This window comes from Pimephales promelas, chromosome 11 (assembly GCF_988280905.1).
Source record: "Pimephales promelas chromosome 11, fPimPro1.hap1.1, whole genome shotgun sequence".
In the NCBI taxonomy this organism is placed as follows: Eukaryota; Metazoa; Chordata; class Actinopteri; order Cypriniformes; family Leuciscidae; genus Pimephales; species Pimephales promelas.
The window spans coordinates 3,175,808-3,195,018 of NC_142779.1; the positions used below are offsets into that span (position 1 = coordinate 3,175,808).

A 19,211-nucleotide genomic window follows, 5' to 3' on the forward strand; every position below is an offset into this window, starting at 1 on the left:
AAAGTTTTTTTAAAAACTGAACTACTCCTTTAAAACTAGTAAAATTCACTTTCGGAAATATAAATATAAATATAAAAACATAAATTAAAGCTAAATAGAAAAAAAGCTAAAGCACATAACAAAACTACTAAAACTTAAACTAAAATGAACACTGAAAATATAAAAATAAAAAACAAACGGTTAGTTCCAATCCTTGATTCTGATTGGTCAGTAGCTGTGCTTTATTCATGATGAAACACGGCTATGACCGCTTCACCCAACGGTTCACTGTATCACTGCGGTTCCTATGTTGTGTTTATTTGAGCTTTCATGCATATCACACACTGGAACGTTGTTGCTGTTCACGGTCAGGGACTATTTTTTCTAGCGGAAGGAAGGCTTTAGTGATTTTACTTCAAGAAATTTGCACTAATACATATTTTTTTTTACTTTAATATTTTTATTTAGTGGTGACCGTTTTATAAAAGCAATAAGGTACTCAAGGCAAGTGCTGTATGGTGAATAAGTAACGGCTGAAGGGGTTACTCCGCTTCGCGTCGAGCCGAACAGCGCCCTTCAGCCGTTACTTATTCACCATACAGCACAGCCTCTCGTACCTTATTGCTTACATATATCACTGTTCTCAGGTTGCGCACCTTTGATATTGACGTGAGCTTCTCTGGACACTGTGAGGCCCTTCTCGTTGTGAGCTTCACAGCTGTACTGGGTGGGAGCATCAACACCTGCAGACAAGAACAAATAAAACATCTCAATCTAACATGCGGATGTTACTATGGAAGATGGGAGCCTGTTTGGGAACAATAAGTGGTGCTTGCTAACTATTATTATTACTCGTGGTTTTAAGAATTATACAATATTGTTGAAACGTTTGAGGTAAGTATGATTTTTTTTTTTAAGAAATTAATACTTTTATTCAGCAAGGATGCATTAAATTGATCAAAAGTGACCGTAAAGATATGTATTATGTTACAAAATATTTCTATTTCAAATAAATCCCGTTCTTTGAACTTTCTATACCCCGAAAATAATGTATCAGTTTCCACAAAAATGTGTTCAACAACTGATGATCATAAAAAAATGTTTCTTGAGCATCAAATCATCATATTAGAATGATTTAAACATGGTATTATCATAGATGTATCCATGTATTCATTATTAAAATTGTTACCTAAGATCACATATGGAGTGTATTTAGGATATGTTTGGTATTGTTTTGCTTTTGGTGAGGGAGAAGGGGTTCCCCTACTTTGCTTTCTCATGTTTTTTTTTTTATGTGTTTTTATAAAAATTTGTAATTGAGTGTTATGATAATGTTTAAGGAAGTAGCTACCATTGTCTTGTTTTTCCTGTTAATGGTAACCGGGGTGGGTTCAAATAAGATTGACTTCTACCCACTCCGTTTCTTGTATAGATTAATCAAAATGCTTCTTATTGCCTTGTCATGTGTAATTATATATTGCTCAAAATAAATATATACATTTCTGAAGGAAATCATGTGACACTTAAGTCTGGAGTAATGATGCTGAAAATTCAGCTTTGATCACAGGAATAAATTACATTTGACCATATTCAAATAGAAAGCAGTTATTTTAAATATTTCAGAATATTTTACTGTATTTTTGATCAAATAAATGCAGCCTTGGTGAGCAGAAGTGACTTCAAAACATTTGACCACATAACACACATACATACATGTAGCAACACATTAATACATCACTTAAATTTTGTTCAAAAAAGGTAAAGAGATATTATTTGGTGCCACAAATGGTCCTTAAAATCAAAATAATAGTGATCCAGGTGACTCAAGGTTTGCATCAAGGTCGAGCACATGCAGGGCACAGGGCACCTTTTTGGGCAATGAGAGCAACCAGATCGGGCCCACAACTGATCTAAAATATTCAGAAATGTATTGCCCATTTTCAATGGGAAAGTGGCCAAGCATCCATCGCTCGGCAAGATTGCCCGGTAAAATTGCTCAAAAAGTTGCCCTGTGCATCATCACCGCCAGCACGAGTCTTTCAGTGCCACTCCACGCCAACTCTCCAGTCCCACTCTGACACAAGCACAACCATAATATCCCTTTTGTGCAAGTGCATTTCTGCCCATGCCCAGAGACTCGGTCACAAAGGACACATTGCTTCTCCCATTAGAGCTGACAGGAAGCTACTTGTTTGGTTGTTGACATGTTTCTGAGTATCAAACGTGTCTATCTCTGACTCTCAGTGGGACAGATCGCGCCACAGTGACTGAACTATGCTATTGAAACGCCGTCTGGAAAAAGATGCAAATGTTGGCAGTATTTAATTCACTGTAGGAATGATTATGGGTTCAGTCTGGACTTGGAAAAGAAAGGTTTCCTGAATACAAAAGCTCCAGTATTCCTAAATTATAACTAATTTACTGAATTTTTGAATTATTTTTGAGGTAGACCTCAATCAAGAAGACAGATGTTCAGACGTTTCATCTTTTTCTTGCTCTTACCCAGAGAAGAGGTACAATATCCAAACCTTCCCTTTGAAACTATGGTTTTGAAAAGCCAATGGACTTGTCAGCCAAATCAATTGCAAGATACACAGAGGAACAATTTGTAAAGTTAATTTGTTAAAAAGAGGACAAAAATGTCCATGTCAAAAAACTGTCATAAAAATGTGACGCTTCGGAGCACAGAATTAAGTTTGGTATCATTATAAAGAAGACCCTTTGCAGATTATTGCTGAAGTAAAAAAAATAATAATAATAAGTAAATCAAAAAAAAAAAAGTTATATAGGTATAAGTTTATGAAAATTATTTATAAAAAATATTTTACATAAAATATATATTTTATAAATCAGGTTGAACTCAAAACTGCAATAAAATAAATCTAAATAGGTTGTGTTCCAAATTTGAGGATGATATCTCAAAAAATGAGCTTTCGGTAACAGTTTGTTTGGGTGTAGTAACATATTTTCCCCATTGGGTGCCAGCAAAACCCCACTGGAGCTCACAGTGATTGGATTTGTTATTTGCAGTTTTTCTCTCTCAGTATTACAAACACACCCACATAGCAAATTTTTTCTGGCCCAGCTCCGGCCCACACAATCACTTTTCCCTCGGCCCAAATACCGCAAAGAATGACGGTACTGAAGTGGCCCAGAACTGGATTATAGACAAGGGTCACACATGGGCCATAACTGGCCCGAATCTCAGCCAGTTAATCACCCTTAACTGGCCCTGAACTGGGCCAAAACAGGTTTTATTATTGGTACCAATTCTCAGCCATACGTTAACCATATCGACACCACCCTTTAACCAGAAACCCCAAAACTGAGCCATAACCCAGCCTAATCTTACCCAAACCATATGAACCCAATCCTCGGCCCAAGTACCGCAAAGAATGACGGCGCTGAGGTGGCCCAGAACTGGATTAAAGACAAGGGTCACACATGGGCCATAACTGGCCCGAATCTCAGCCAGTTAATCACCCTTAACTAGCCCTGAACTGGGCCAAAACTGGTTTTATTATTGGTACCAATTCTAAGCTAACCGTTTCAACACCACCCTTTCAAACCCCCAAACTGAACCATATCCCAGCCTAACCTTACCCAAACCATGTGAACAAATAAGTCACAGAAAAATTCTATATTTTATTCAATTTAAATTTTATTTAACAATAATACCACAAATAAATATTACACCTAGAATTGTGTAACAGTGTGAAGGCTATTTTATTTTGTACATTCCAAGTGTAACATCTTATTACAACCTGTAAAAGCCCTTCTTCTCACATTGCTCCTCTCATTGTAACTCCAATTACCAGCCATACCAACAGTCTGTCAAGTTTTCTGGCCCAACCAGTCCTGTAAAAAAAAAAAAAATTAACATTGAAAATGCATCAACTATTCCATATTTACCAATATAGGATACTAATGTAGCTCTAAAACTCATTTGTATTAATCATCTTGTTAGATCATGGAAAGTGAGTGCCTTAGGCCAGAGTTTCAACTCCTTATAGTCTTTAGAAATAAAATAACATCCACTCAAACAAACAGACAGGAATGGGGGAGCAACTTACAGTACATATCATCAATAATTAAACAATATGAAAGGAGGGGAAAAAGACAACTTTATAGAGTCGTTCATTCCTTATAATGCCCAATATGGTGGAAGAAAAACATTAGCATGCGTCAATGGTTAGCAAATTGAAAAGTTGCCAATTGTTTATTGCATTTAAATTAACCTCTAAACATTACCCAGGTTGAGAACTATTGTTTTAGACAAAAAATAAAAATTATGTGATCAATTTCATTCATTCAATGTAGATATTTTAATAGTACAGTATTATTATTTTCTCTCAATCGCCTACAAATATAGCATACTGAAATGACTAGCAATACATGACAAGCAAAAATAAATAAGCAGTCTGTGATCACAAATAAAAAAAACATGTACTTTTCATGTGAAACAAGCCACGATTAGATTTAGATATCATACAATTATACAACCACTGAATCACTTTCAGCTTTAAGTCAATTGCGGTTGCTGGATTTGCTGTGATCTTCCTATAATTTTAAAAGCATTAACATTACATTGTTTCGCACACATGAAGCACAGGCCTCGCCTAGGACGTTCCGCACCGGTCTATCGCACATGATCGCACCCCGTTCGCGTCTGTATAGGCATTCTCATGTTCAGGGGCAACTGAATCAGCTACCAGGCAAAAGTTCACTTCAATAAAGAAAAAAGTGGCATCCGAGTTTGAAATCAGGTATTAAAAAAGCGCTAAAAAGAGAGTGAACTTCACTTACCCGTACAGCGGTTGTCTGAGATGTCGTCATCTTCTTCAATCTTCAGCGGGAGAAATTTCAAAAGACGCATCACGTGAACCAACCAGAAAAGCTGCTGTTACCATGGAGATCGCGCCGAAATAAAACAATAGTTGACTGCTGTTTTAAATAAACTGTTATTTCGAGAGAAAAAAATCCAGATATTACATTTTTAACATGATTTTGTGGTGCTTAAAATAAAAAGTATGGAAAACTTAGACTTGGATGTGGATTTTTTTTTTTTATTACAAATTTATAAAAAAAAAACAAATTCAAATAAATAATAGGTTTAATACTTAAAAAAATCATAGGTCTAATACTTATCATGTTAGTAAATGTATATTTTTTAATGATACAGCATTTTGTAAACATTGCTGAAAACTAAATGCTATATTTATTCATTATTAATCATTTTTTAAACAATTGGACATATATTTTTTCACTGACTCATTTAAGTCAATTTATATTATAATTATTTATTATTAAAATCTTAACACCTTTTTTCAGAGGGGTCGGGGTGGGGTATAAGCTTGCCTTGAAAATATAGTAGCAGGCTTATTGTCCAGTACACAGAATATGGCCCACAATCGCTACACTGATCTGGGCCACATACCTCCCATCCACAATCGGCCCAAAAGTTGTCTGCCGTCATGCAGTGCCATCATTGCCACACTTGGCCCACAGTTGGCTGACAAGATGTGGGCCACACACCTCCCATCCACAATCGGCCCAGAAGTTGTCTGCCGTCATGCACGCAGTGCCATCATTGCCACACTTGGCCCACAGTTGGCTGACATGATGCATGCCATTGCCGGCAACACGCCAGCAGTGCCATGATGAGGCCACATTTGGGCCAAGTCTGTTTGCTATGTGGGCACACATGCGCACACACATATTTTTTTATAACACACATACTAACCACACTCTGACATCCATACCAACACACCCACACAAATATTGTTGCATAATTTATCCAGTTGGCTCTGTAGTATGCCGAAGCAGAAAACAGGAATAAAGCGATATTTGTTTTATAGGCCAAACTTAAAAAAAAAAAGGCACCATCTGAAAAAAAAATAGTAAAAACTAAAATTTTGAAGCCTTGCCATCAGAATGAAAGCCTCTTAACAAAGATTGCATAATTTTATAGTTAACTGAACCGGGGAATAAAAATGGCAGTTTTAATGGGTTTCAATGGGGACATTTTTGTCCAAAAGGTGCTGAGAGGGAGTATTTTTTGTACCTAATGCAAAAAATATTTTTTTAAGAAAATGACGGTGAAATAGTAAAATTCCAATAAAAATACACACCTGTGCCAATTCTTTTGCCGTTAGCTTTAACACAGACAAGTGATCAAAAAAACAAAACTGAAAAGGACAAAAATGTCCATAAGGATGCACAAGGGTTAAGATCATATTTTAGCTTGAGTTCAGCAGAAAAAGTATACAAATGGAGTCTCTCCAAACACCTTTTCAGAAATCTGACTAAATTTAGACCATTTGCAAAGAAAAAAAAAAACAAGAAGAAAAGAAAAACCATGAAAAGAAACCGACTTTTGGTTACAAAAAAAGCATGCAAGTAGGCTGAACAGATTGCATGTCGTACGGGTGCCAGGAAGAGTCAATTTTCTGATGACCTGTAATTATTGGGTTTGGAGAACAGCCATGCAAGCAGACTCTGCATACAGATCCAGCAGAATGTGAAATCGCTCTGGTACAGGGTCTACTACACCAACACTAACAAAAGAGTCCCAGAAAGGCGTTTTTGAGCATGTACCATGGTAATTATTACCTGTTCTATGTACCTTGAAACAAATAGCATGGTATCATCTATCTAATCTGTCAAACAACATCCAAATTACCTGAAATAAAACCGTAATCGGATCAAGGCTTATCGGATTATCAAATTGCAGAGGCTGCAGTTTAGTTAAATCAATATATCCGGGGTGTTTCAATGTGTTCTTCTACACACACAGCTCATGATCCAGTGTTTTAGTGTCACATGAACTCATCTCTGCATCTGCTCTGAGTCGCTTATAACATGCATTTGGAAACTCAATATGCGCAAACCGTCTTCCCATACTTGTAAAGAGAAGCACTAATGAAGTCACAAATGACGTTACGTTGGTTAAAATTGCAATTTTCAATGGGAACCAAACAGTTCAAGGTCCAAATGAGAGTTTCAGTGCAGCTTCAAAGGGCTTTAAACGACACCAGACGATGAATAAGGGTCTTATCTAGCGAAACGATCGCTCATTTAAAAAATAAATAAAAAAGTTTAAGTTTTATATTAAGCACAAATGCTTAATGCTCGCCTTGCGCAATTCCTGTTCAAACTCGTTCATAAAAAGGAACTAATCTTTTTTCGAGTCATTTCGTTCGTTGAATCAACCAAATGACTCAAAAAAGATTTGTTCATTTTGATGAACGAGTTCGAACAGGAGAGTCACAGAACAGAGCAAGGCGAGCATACGAGCTTATAAACCTTAAACTTTTTTTATTTATTTTTTAAATGAGCGATCGTTTCGCTAGATAAGACCCTTATTCGTCGTCTGGTGTCGTTTAAAGCCCTTTGAAGCTGCACTGAAACTCTCATTTGGACCCCATTGAAGTCCATTATATAGAGAAAATCCTAGAATGTTTTTATCAAAAACCTTAATTTCTTGGGGGTGAGTAAATTATCAGAAAAAGTTTTTTTTAAAGTGAACTAATCCTTTAAATGTACAATTTTGAAGTACAAAAATGAATGAAACGTTATTTTCTTGTAAAACTTATTCCAATCAACTTTATTTTAACAACTTCTAGAATTCATTCATCCACCCAAAATAAAATAGCAACACCCTTGCGACCATCCAACCATATTTCAGTTACAGACCAGTTTGGAATATAAAATCTGTTCTGTTGTCTAGTTGATTTGTTAGTGGGAGGAAGTGACGCATCCTTTATACAGTATATTACATTTCAAGTAGGGATGCACGATATATCGGCCAGCATATCGGTATCGGCCGATATATGTTCATTTTTAATGTTATCGTTATCGGCCTGGTAAGAAAATGTGGCCGATATATTAAAGCCGATAAATAATGTATTATTCCCTTCAGCTGAGACACTTGTTGAGAACTGTTTATGTTTTTGAATTTCTTGAAATATGATTGAAATCTCTTTAAAAAAATGAAAATATGGTTCGGTACAACATGTGCAGCGCAAATCTGTCATATCGTCTAAACAACACTATAATGAGAACGTCATTATAATCGTGCGCTTGGGACATGGATTTAATTGTGAGACTTTTGTTTTTGTAATCAGACTCTCAAAATTAGATAAAAATTTGGATTTAAATTTATCGGCCGATATATCGGTTATCGGCTTTCAAATATAAAGAATTATCGGTTATCGGTATTTGCCAAAATTTTCACATCGGTGCATCCCTAATTTCAAGTTTTAAGTCAGTATTGAGCATATAAACACAAGTGTAGCTGTGCAAAACAAGTTCTGAAATGATTAAGCACATTTGCAGTGGCTGAAGTTTCACGATGGCTTTACCGAACTCGGGCATTTATGAGAAAATTTTGTAACTTGAGCAGTAATTACTGGCTAGTCTTCACGAGGGAAACTGTCATATCCAGCTCTAACTAGTTCCCTCTTAATGGAAACACACATCACAGCATCCAGAGAGAAAGAAAGTGTTTGTGTGAGCATTACGTAATGCATCCATTGTGTGGAGAAGGACAGTGAGCCCGAGTTCAACATGGAAAATCAGAGGCTTTCTGTGTGAGCATTGTTTAATCAATTCCAGTAAGAACGACACTTTAAAGGAGAATTGGGTCGTGTTGTGGTTTTACCGCAACTTTTGAGCCTTTTTGTCTCATACATGAGAGATGAAACATGCAAAGAAATGGACATATCTGATCTCGATCTTCAAACTAGATCTACAAACTGAACTGATGGGTTTTTTTTATTCAGAGCCAGATAAAAAGCCATTTTAAACTAGATATAGAGAAGTCCTTCTAAAGGTCCAATATTCCTTAGAAATCTTTTAATTTACGAGTAAAATGAGGTCTGTGGTAAACATAATACTTGAACAGTTTGCTCTCCAACGTAAACTGCACACAATCACACCCCAAACGTTCTTGTCTTGTTACTTATTAGAAACATTCGTTTTTAAAATAAAAAACAGCTTTAAAATTTGTGTTTTCGATATGGGTGTTAACGTCACAGTATCGTGAAGTTGTTTACCACAGGCTTTATTTCACATAAATCAAAAAACCCCACAGGAAAATCTCGAGGGAACTTCCAGGTTCTGACGTCACGCACTCTATTGCACAAATATATTAGATTTATTTCAAATAAATTTACAAACTATAAAACTGTATTATTGTTATTAGTTTTTTTGTCTCATGACAATCAATTTAACAGATTTCCTTGAATGCGAATAACAGAAGCAAGCACAGGTCATTGTGTCAATCACAATAGAAATGAAGACACTTTAATTTCTCAAAGCGAAATATTGTGAGCTCTGATAAAAAATGGCCAAGAAAAACACAAAAGTTAACTAAATTACCATAAATTACCATAATAATCATTCAGAAGAATCCTTGTAGTACCATGGTATCACCACAGTACTTGTAAGGGAAGTATAGGTTTCCATTTAAAAGTCTTGAAAAATATATTTCTAAATAATTTAATTTAAGTAGTTGAATATGTATAAATATGAAATATGTATAAATATTTATTAGGGCTGTGCAAAGAAAATGTGTTATTCATATATAAAATATATATATATATATATATATATATATTATACTGTATATTATATATATATATATACACACACTGAAAAAAATAATATGCTTCATCTAATCAATAAAATTGTGGCAACATATTACAAGCAATATTATTAATTAAATTGTACAAATTAGAATTAATTAGAATATTAATTTGATAAACTATTACTCAATTTTAATTTGTTCAATTTAATAAATAATATTGCTTGTAATCTGTTGCCACAATTTTATTGATTAGATAAAGCATATTCATTTTTACAGTGATATATATATATATATATATATATATATATATATATATATAGTTTTTACGTGCAAATAATTAATTCTTATAATAAATAATAAAAATAATAATAATTATTAAATATATACATCATGCATTTATATATACAAAATAATTATACACAGCACACACAACTTTTATTTTGGATGCGATTAATCACAATAAATCTTTGCACAGCCCTAATATTTGTCTATTTTTCTAAGTTATATAAATAGGTTCTGATGCTTTTAAGAACTGAAAGTGCTTCACTTTTAGTAAAGGATTATAGATAATATAGATAGAACCAGTCGGCTGATCCGAAGAACCTGTAATGCAACATCAATAACTTTTTTTAATATTTAAAAGACCATAAACAACTGTGCATACGACTAAAGTAGTGTGGTTGAACATTTAATGTGCAGCAAAGAAGGATTAAAGTCTTTATTATAAAGAGAGCAAGGGTCGGCTTCAACCACGACCCTAAAGTTTGATCTGTGTGTTCTTTTCAAGGCTCTCTGCAATGGACCTGAATGAGGCTTTTGTGTGTGTAATATCAGCACGCTCTCCCTATAGCACCGGCTGAATAAACTTGTCTTTAACCATAAAACTCCTGCTTTCACAATAACTCAGGTTTACGCGTGTTGCCAAGAAACCGATTACCATACCTAGGAGATTAACAACGACAAACATTTTTAAGCATTTTCTGAAACCGTGAGTGTTTTTCCATGCAAAACTCAAACCCAGTTCACACTGCACAGACAAAAGGCAACAAAACCCAGCAAACAAGTTGGCAGTTGAATTTAGTTTCACCAAAACACGATGATTGAACATGTTCAGTTGGATGAAAACAAACCCCGACCAACGGCGACAGGTGTAACTAGAGGTTGAACTAATATTTTAAGATGACATTTAGGTGATGAAAGTCGATTCAATGTCGACTAGGTAATTAATGAACAAATAATCCTGAACCTCGAGCTGAGACTGAACGCTGGTCGCTTACAATAAGCTGTATAAAATTTGCATTTTGAGTATAATCAATCAGAGTATGCATTTTATGTCATTTTAACTGTTTGGAAAGGGACAGTAAAAGTGGACTTGAAAGATTTCTTTCACATCAAAACTAAATAATTGTGTAGATGATTTGCTTTGCCTTTGTGTAACCCGACATCAGACATTAGGCCGAGTATTTCTTTCCACACAGTCCTGCCAATAACTACTCAAGATTTTGCTTTAGTATAATTTTCGGGACAACAGCTTACAGTAGATTTCGGGACTGTGCCGGTTATATTTCGGGACGTCTCGTCACCCTAATTTAGAGACACATGCACGGATGAATCATTCACAATAAGATCAATAGTACACATTTATAAAATAGTTTCCATTTCATCAATCAAGTGACTCAATCAAAACTGAAAGAGATTCAATTTTACCACTTGATATGATCAAAAAAGAAAATGACCCACAGTTTAAAGTCATGTGGTTCTCATCAGTGTAATCTGACTGCTCAATTACCAGTGTAAAACTGTGTCATCAGTAGATTTTATCCCTCTGTCCAAACAGTAAAAACACAGAAGTGATTTAGCATGTCAAAGTTCACATCTAAATATCAGCTTTATCACGACTGATGTTTCCAGATCCACAGAATTATGAGCAGATACAAAACTAACGAGCCAGCTTCAGCAGGTTGCTGCAAACTCAGGGATGTTTCACAATCTCTGTTATTATGAGCACATTTTCCATAACGGTGGAAAACGATATGTGCCAGATGATCTCAGCCCGGGTGCTTCGAGGGGAGACATGACCCTGCTCAGAATGTGCAACAGATTACTTTAGAGGAAAACTAGAAATTACAATCAGAAGTCTATATAGGCAATAAATATGATTTAAGAGGTTTTTTGAGTTTTTGTAGAGTTCAGGTTCTCTATGCTGTGCATTTCTACAGAAATAAGTGCAGTGATGTTATTGTTAATGAAAACAAAAACTATTAAAAAGAGCTTCCATTCATTGAAATAAAACTGAAATATAAAGTATACATAATAAATGAAAAACTTAAGATGAAAAGTATTGCTTTAGGAACTAACTGAAATAAGTTGTGTACTAAGTATAAGTTTAATTTAATATTCAACAATATTATTGATCTGCCTGCATTGACAGCATTATATGAGGACTGAACTGAGCTGGACGATGACATCACTGTTTTCTACAGATATATATATATATATATATATATTAACTAAATTTTTTACAACAAAAATGAAACATTACTGAACTTACTTAAGCTGGACTGTGACGCTATTTTCTTCTGGAAACCAACTTTGTTGCATTATTTTTCTGTTATATCTGTAAAGCTGCTTTGAAACAATCTATTGTAAAAAGCCCTATATAAATGTGACTTGACTTGACTAAAATAAAGGAAAGCCAAATAAAAATATATATAAAAAAATGATTAAAAATAGAAAAAAATAGATAGAAATATAAAAAATATTTAAATACATAGAAAAAAAATTAAAAAATAAATAAAATAATAATAATAATAATAAAAATAAAAAATAAAAAAATAAAATAAAAATGACAAAATTCCATAAAAATTATTAAACCAACTAAAATTAAAACTGAAAAAAAACTATAATATTAATATCCTGCATTTTTTGTGCACAAAGCAATTTATTAACACTTAAAAATGCTTAAAATCGTACTGATTTTTTTTTTACTGGCCCTTAGAGTGACTTTTTATTTTTTGGCCCCAACAACACGCTTTAATCTTCCCTCAGCACTGGAAATTTAAGTTTGGTTTCTATTGTTTCCTGTTGTTCGAAGTTTGGGCGACTACTGTTTTCCTGTAATAAGGATGTCCTGATTGACCAGAGGAACAGTTTGTCATGTTTTCTGTCAGCTGTAACACAGCGTACTGAAGAGTCATTCAATGTCAACAGGCGCTTAGGGACGTACAACCTTGTGGTGGACCTTTTACCACAAATATAATAATGTAGACAGCAAATCTGTTACCGTAACCTAAACAAAATCTTCCATTCTTTCAGATTTCAGAGGGTTTTTTTTCTGCTAGGTTTCACTTCAAAAGTCTTCCCTGAAACTATATACTGATAACATTTTAAAGCTGCAGTCCGTAACTTTTTTTGGGTTAAAAATTATCCCAAAATAAATTTGAGCAAGTACATAACCAGCCAGTGTTCAAAACTCTCTGCTTGCCGTAGCTCGATTCAAAGCGGTAAGCTTGTAATAATGTTTTTAATTCCAGTGGTACTGGAGGATTTCCGCGGGAGATTCGAGCATGTCTTTGCATCATTACGTCACATCTACACACAAAAAGAAGAGTCTCGGCTAGTAGGCTATGAGTGTGAGGATGCTAAAGAAACGGGAGATTAAAAACACCATACAAGAAGCCAACGTTCTCACCTTTCACAGTGATGGAGCTGGAGGACTCGTTGCTTTCCACAAATCTCGTGCCATTTTGAAGCCACTTAATGATTACAGGGTTCGGGGGACCGACCGCCTCACAGGTCAACCTGAAGGAAGTGTTTCTCGTGATGTTCACGTCACTCGGCTGTATAGTGAAGGTCGGCAGGCCTGGATGGGAGTTAAAGTGGAAAACATCAACGGTCTAAAATGCATAATAAGCAAATGTTTGTGTGCTGGGTTGAAGGTTTACTCACCTTCCACTTCTAAAATGATGGGATTTGACTCAATGATCTTGTTACTGACACTAAGCCTGCAGTGATATTCTCCAGCATCTGCTCTCTGGACACTTTTAAGGCTGAAAGATGATGTCAAACAGAATAAATAAACAAATAAAGATTTGATTTTACAGCTTTAGAGTCACAAAACAGTGTAGCATGAACTTTTATCCTTAGTAGTTTTTCAAAGAGAAAGTTGGCTGATATTTTATGCATAGGCTGATGCAACTTAATACAGTAGCAATTGCAACATGGCATGCATAATAATACTGAAATTAAACAAGCAATTAGACTAGGGATGCACGATATATCGGCCACATTATCGGTATCAGCCGATATATGATCATTTTTAATGTTATCGTTATCGGCCCAACAAGAACATTTAGCCGATAAATAACGTATTATTTTCTTCAGCTGAGACACTTTAAATGCGCACTGTTCAACATAATGCTTTTAAATTGCTTGAAATACGATTGAATTCACTTTAAAAAAGGAAAATCCAGTTAAAGTGCAAAATATGCAGCGCAAGTCTGTCATATCGGCTACACAACATTAATATAAGAACATCATAATTGTGTTTGTATCTTGGCTTTTAATGAGTATACTTTTTATAATCAGGCTCTCAAAAAATTTGGATTTAGATTTATCGGCCAATATATCGGTTATCGGCTTTCAAATATAAAGAATTATCGGTATCGGCCAAAATTGTCATGTCGGTGCATCCTTAAATTAGACTTCATTTACATTTATTAATTAAGCAGACGAGTATAACCAATGCAACATTCAAATAATATTACAGTAGAAGAGTAGAAAAAATTGTAAGATTTATTTGTGTTATTTGCATTAAATTTTATTTTAAAAAAATGGAGTTACATTTTTTATTAAAAAAATATAAACCACAGCCACAAAGCATCAGCGCCCTCAGATCACTTGGACGTGGCTGTGGTTACAAGAGGTACTAAAAACGATATAAATACTGTTCGTTTTCTCACACAAACCGCTCGTTTCGTGTCTTAGGCCATCGATGTGTACTTACATTTACGAGTCATTAAATCATGTTTAATTTGGACTTCTCTGTGCATGCTCTTTTAGACCTCCATTATATGACTGACAGACAAGAACGGTTTGACCTAAAAATATCAAAATTGAAAATACTGCGGAAACAAAGACACCTACCAGTGATGCGCGGGTCAATGTATAAACAAACCGCAACCGACCGACGTTTTCAGCTACCCGCCCGCAACTCGGACCGCAAAAAAAAGTAAAAAAATATTGCACCCGACCCGCTTCCTGGCCGCATTTTTTAAAAGTAGTAAATGCTCATCGGAGCGTTATTGGGCCATAGACGTGTAACAACACAGCATCGTAAGAAGACGCAGGCCTACACATAACAAAGGCAAAGCCAGCACTTTGGTCATCATCTTTCATTATTTCAGCAAATGTCTCCCACACTTTTACTCTTTCTATTTGTGTATTTGCGCAGCTTCCACTCCCCAGTCTTCACCTTTTCTCTTGCCGCCTCCATCTCTCTGCAGACTGTAGTGATCATAGACATGGCCGGTTCGTGAACGAATCGTTCTTTTGAACCGGTTCTTTTTAGTGAACCGGTCGAACCAGTACACTCGAACTGAATCGTTCGAAACAGTTTGCGTCTTGCGTCAGTGCTGATCCACAAGTTACTAAAGTTACTCACTTTCAGACATGCCTGACAGTCGCCTCCGAATCGAAATAAATCAATATCCAGAATTATATTTTACTCCAGTAACTCCAACAGTTCACTGAACCGAGACATGTTAGTGCCACTGTTGAGAGAAGTGATGAACACGAGCAGCTGATACTGCGCATAGATACTGCGTATACCGAACGCACAGGGACAGCGGTTCTCAAATCACTAATAAAGAACCGAGAACTGTTTAGACTGAGCTTGTGTGTTATCTTCGTGCCAGTTATTCAGCCAATAATGTGTAGGGCTGTATATTTCATCAAAAATTGTGTCTAGTACTATATACAAATGTTTAATTGGCATCTTTTTTCAAACGACCCGACCGACCGCGACCCGAATATCATTAAAAACATTTTTGGATGACCCGTAACTGCGGGTAACCGCGGGTGACCGCAGGCACCCGCTCATTTCGGATCAACCCGCGCATCACTGACACCTACATATTGGATGCCCTTGAGGTAAGCTAAAACATATCAAAAAATAATTTCAAAGTGAACTATTCCTATAAACACAGATTAACTACGCAGAAAGACTAGAATTAAAGGGCTGATCGAGCAGCATAGATGGAGGGTGAACCGACGCCTTAAAGTGCAACCCACCTTTAAAGTGTCTTAATGTACTAAAAAAAAGTAATATTAAAAGATCAAATTCAGTTTACACCTTTTTGATGATGCATGCTATATGCAGATGAGAAGATGAGCCAAGAATATGAGTTTTCTATAATGGTTTTTGATGGAAAAATACTAAACGAGAAACATTCGTTTGTTCATTTGCTTGCCTGTGCAAAGTATGCATAATCATTAAGGTGTATATTGAATTTGGTCTTTTAATATCACCGTCTTACAACAAACCTGGTAAAAATGACAGGCATGCGATGGTGGAAAGGCTTGTTTTGCCCTCCAGATGGGCGTTTCTAGACCATTTCGACGGCTATTCGTCGGTTTAGTTGTCGAACGCATTCAAAACAATGGCAGGATGCGCTTGAAATTTGTATTTAATCCTGATATTTAAAAATATCAAAATAAAAATTAGGTCCTTGTTGCCCAATAGGCTGAAGCGAACCTTCTTTTGCAAATGAAAATGTTTAGATTTCCGAGAACGCGGCTGGATTGCAGAAGTGAAGCGAGAAAGCTGGATACTAAGCAATTAGCAATATAAAGTTTACGCATCAAAGTCTTATTTAAAGGGTCCGGTTATTCCAGTTTTTGGAGATACCTCAACTGTTGCCTTTTCGCTACACTAGAGCTTGTTTTGGCAGATCTGAGATTTAAAAATGGCAGAAACACACATGCGCAGTAGCAATCCAACACATTTTTTAATGTTTACGTCCTTGAAATGGCCTATAATGGTGTGACGTCACATGAAAACTATGAATTGGTCACAATTGAATGGCTGTTTTACGTCCTCTCACCTTATAGTGGACTGTAAGATGTAAGTCCGTTGTATGTAGATATGCGTCTGCATGCCATCCGGGATTTCCTTCCCGTTCCTAAACCACAGGATATTCAGGTCCTGGGCCTGGCTCACATCATTGACGTCTATGGAGCAGTTAAACGTGACCTCTGTCCCCTCCGAGCGCTGGATTTTGCCCACGGTGGGTTTGAAGCGCAGCTTCTGGATCTCCTCCTGTGAGAGATGTACACCGGAGGCTCGTCCCGGGACAATCAGCGGCTCCGTTGCCTGCGTTGGACGGAAAGAACGGCCCTGTCTCACCCAATGCGGTGAACCTCCGTGATGGACGACAGTAAGGGGATGTTTCCAACTGGCAACTGTTTGAGGACATCAGAGTTTTCGTCAATATCATGCCGGTCAAGATGTTTTACCACATTTACATGTTAAACTACATGTACAAATAAGGGCCTGGTGCGCTGCATCTAAAGTCTGCAATTAATCTAGGAATCTATGTATTTAATATTTAACATAATAGTGCATTTAAGAAATATGTGCATGTATATTTTGTATGTATATTCATGCATAATTTATATTATATATAAATAACAAATTTTCTTAAATATATACATGCATGTGTGTGTCTTTATATATAAAAAAATAATTACGCAGTACATACACATGTATTATGCAAACACAAACTTTTATTTTGGATACGATTAATCGTGATTAATCGTTGCCCACCAGCACTCTTTTATCATATGCATTGGAGTATTGCAATAATATCGTATCGTGATATGTAGGTTTTCGTTACACCTCTACAAACACATGATCATTGAGTTCCTCGCTATATGGTATGCCATGGTTCAGCCGCACTGCTTTTCAGTAAGGGAAATCCTTGTTATTTAGGTTTGTGACTCAGCTTTGGCATTGCTTCAGAAATGCAGTGGAAAACCAGTATCCTGTTCTCTAGGAGCAAAAGGAAATTCTTTCTCTAAAGCATTTGTTATCAAAGGAAGCATACGCAGCTCTTATTGAGAGAGCCTTTTATATACTACAAATGGATTCATTAAACTAGATAAAAAAGATTTCGTACTTCGTATGCACAGTTAAATGATCAGGTGTTGATCAATGATTTAGTGATAGAAATAAATTTTGTTTATATAAGTTAACAAGAGCTAGAATGGAATGAAAACACGTTCACACTAAGTACTTCCACCCTTCCACTTGCACTTGTTTATTAAAAGATATTATAAACAGATCCAGGTTTTATAGAAAATTCCAAGTCTTATATAAGGTTTCCCACAATCCCAGAGAGCACTGATGAGATTTCAGATACATAATCCAGCAGGAAAAATGTATTTTTTTTAGTGAATATAGATTTCCACATAATATAAAAATCAAACATTTTGCTGGGATATAATGTTCTGTCACTAAGTTTATTTATGAATCATAATATTTTTGTCAGTTTATCAAACTTATTAATATAATAAACTTTTGATTTAACGTGATACTGTACTGTAAAACAAATTACACCAGTGCTTCAGTAAAATCTTATCTTTTTGACCACATGAACTAAACACAATAACAGATCTTTCTTAACCTGTTTAGTTTCTAGTTATGAAACTTATTTTAGCAGTGTAATCCTCTAAAAGTGAATTGTGGGCTGAAATAACACAGTATTTTGCAAAGCACATACGTTTTTAAAAACTAAAGTTTTTCTCTTTTTTTATGTATAAAAGCATTTTTTGTGTTAACAACATGATTCCACTTAAAGTTCCTGCGCATACATCGATACCATATGACACAAACAAAGCAAAATGCCATTTTAAACCGCGCAAGACAAATCTCAGCACATGCAAAAGTTAACAAGACCTTGCTTTAGTTCTGAACAATAAACTTTTTAAGGTTTTTGCTTCAGTTGCTTTTAAAGTGTGCACAAAGAGAAAACAGTAACTTAAAGGTAAACACACATCTTACCAGTTGTCACTGACTGTGAAAACAATCCGACGAGCAGTAGAGTCAAAAAGCGCGACATCGCTGAGAAACTTTTGCCTAAAATAAACACCATAACGGTTCCTTTTCTCGTTCCTCAAGTATAAATGTGTCAGGCGAATATCCACTCGAGGCAGAGTATGTGCAGAGCAAATAACATCTTCTTTTCTGCTTTCTCGGGGTCATTTAACACACGAAGGAATGTGTGTGTGTTTGGCCGTGACGAACGCAGCAGACTCCACTACCACGCGCGCTCTCGCTGGAGGAGCGCGGTCCGTCGCGTGACGTCACCAGCAGGTTGGTATGTATGCGCGCTCCTGACGAAATTCACTACCCGTGTTGTTTTGTTTTATGACATATTGATGAACCGCATAATTTTTTTTGTCCAAGTGCGTTATTTCCTTATAACAATACTTTCTTATTTCAAACTTATTTGATAAATTCATGACATATCACTTTATTCTATAAAACATATTTAGTTATTCTATAATTCATTTTAGTATAAAACGAATTCATTTTTTGTAGCCTTGCTTCATTCAATAATACATTTTATTTTATGTTTTGTTA

General features: G+C 35.6%; 1 protein-coding gene across 1 annotated transcript in view; it reads right to left on the reverse strand.

Annotated features, from left to right (window-relative positions):
- The window catches only part of mertka (c-mer proto-oncogene tyrosine kinase a), a 44,898-nt gene extending 25,987 nt beyond the window's left edge, over positions 1–18,911 (reverse strand). The window contains exons 1-5 of the mRNA XM_039671718.2: positions 18,630–18,911; positions 16,672–17,029; positions 13,517–13,617; positions 13,260–13,430; positions 636–722 (exon numbers count right to left, since the gene is read on the reverse strand). Coding sequence (XP_039527652.2) covers positions 636–722; positions 13,260–13,430; positions 13,517–13,617; positions 16,672–17,029; positions 18,630–18,720 — 808 coding nt within the window. The 5' untranslated portion in view covers positions 18,721–18,911. The remainder of the gene's footprint in view (positions 1–635; positions 723–13,259; positions 13,431–13,516; positions 13,618–16,671; positions 17,030–18,629) is intronic.
- Between the last annotated feature and the right edge of the window lie 300 nt (positions 18,912–19,211).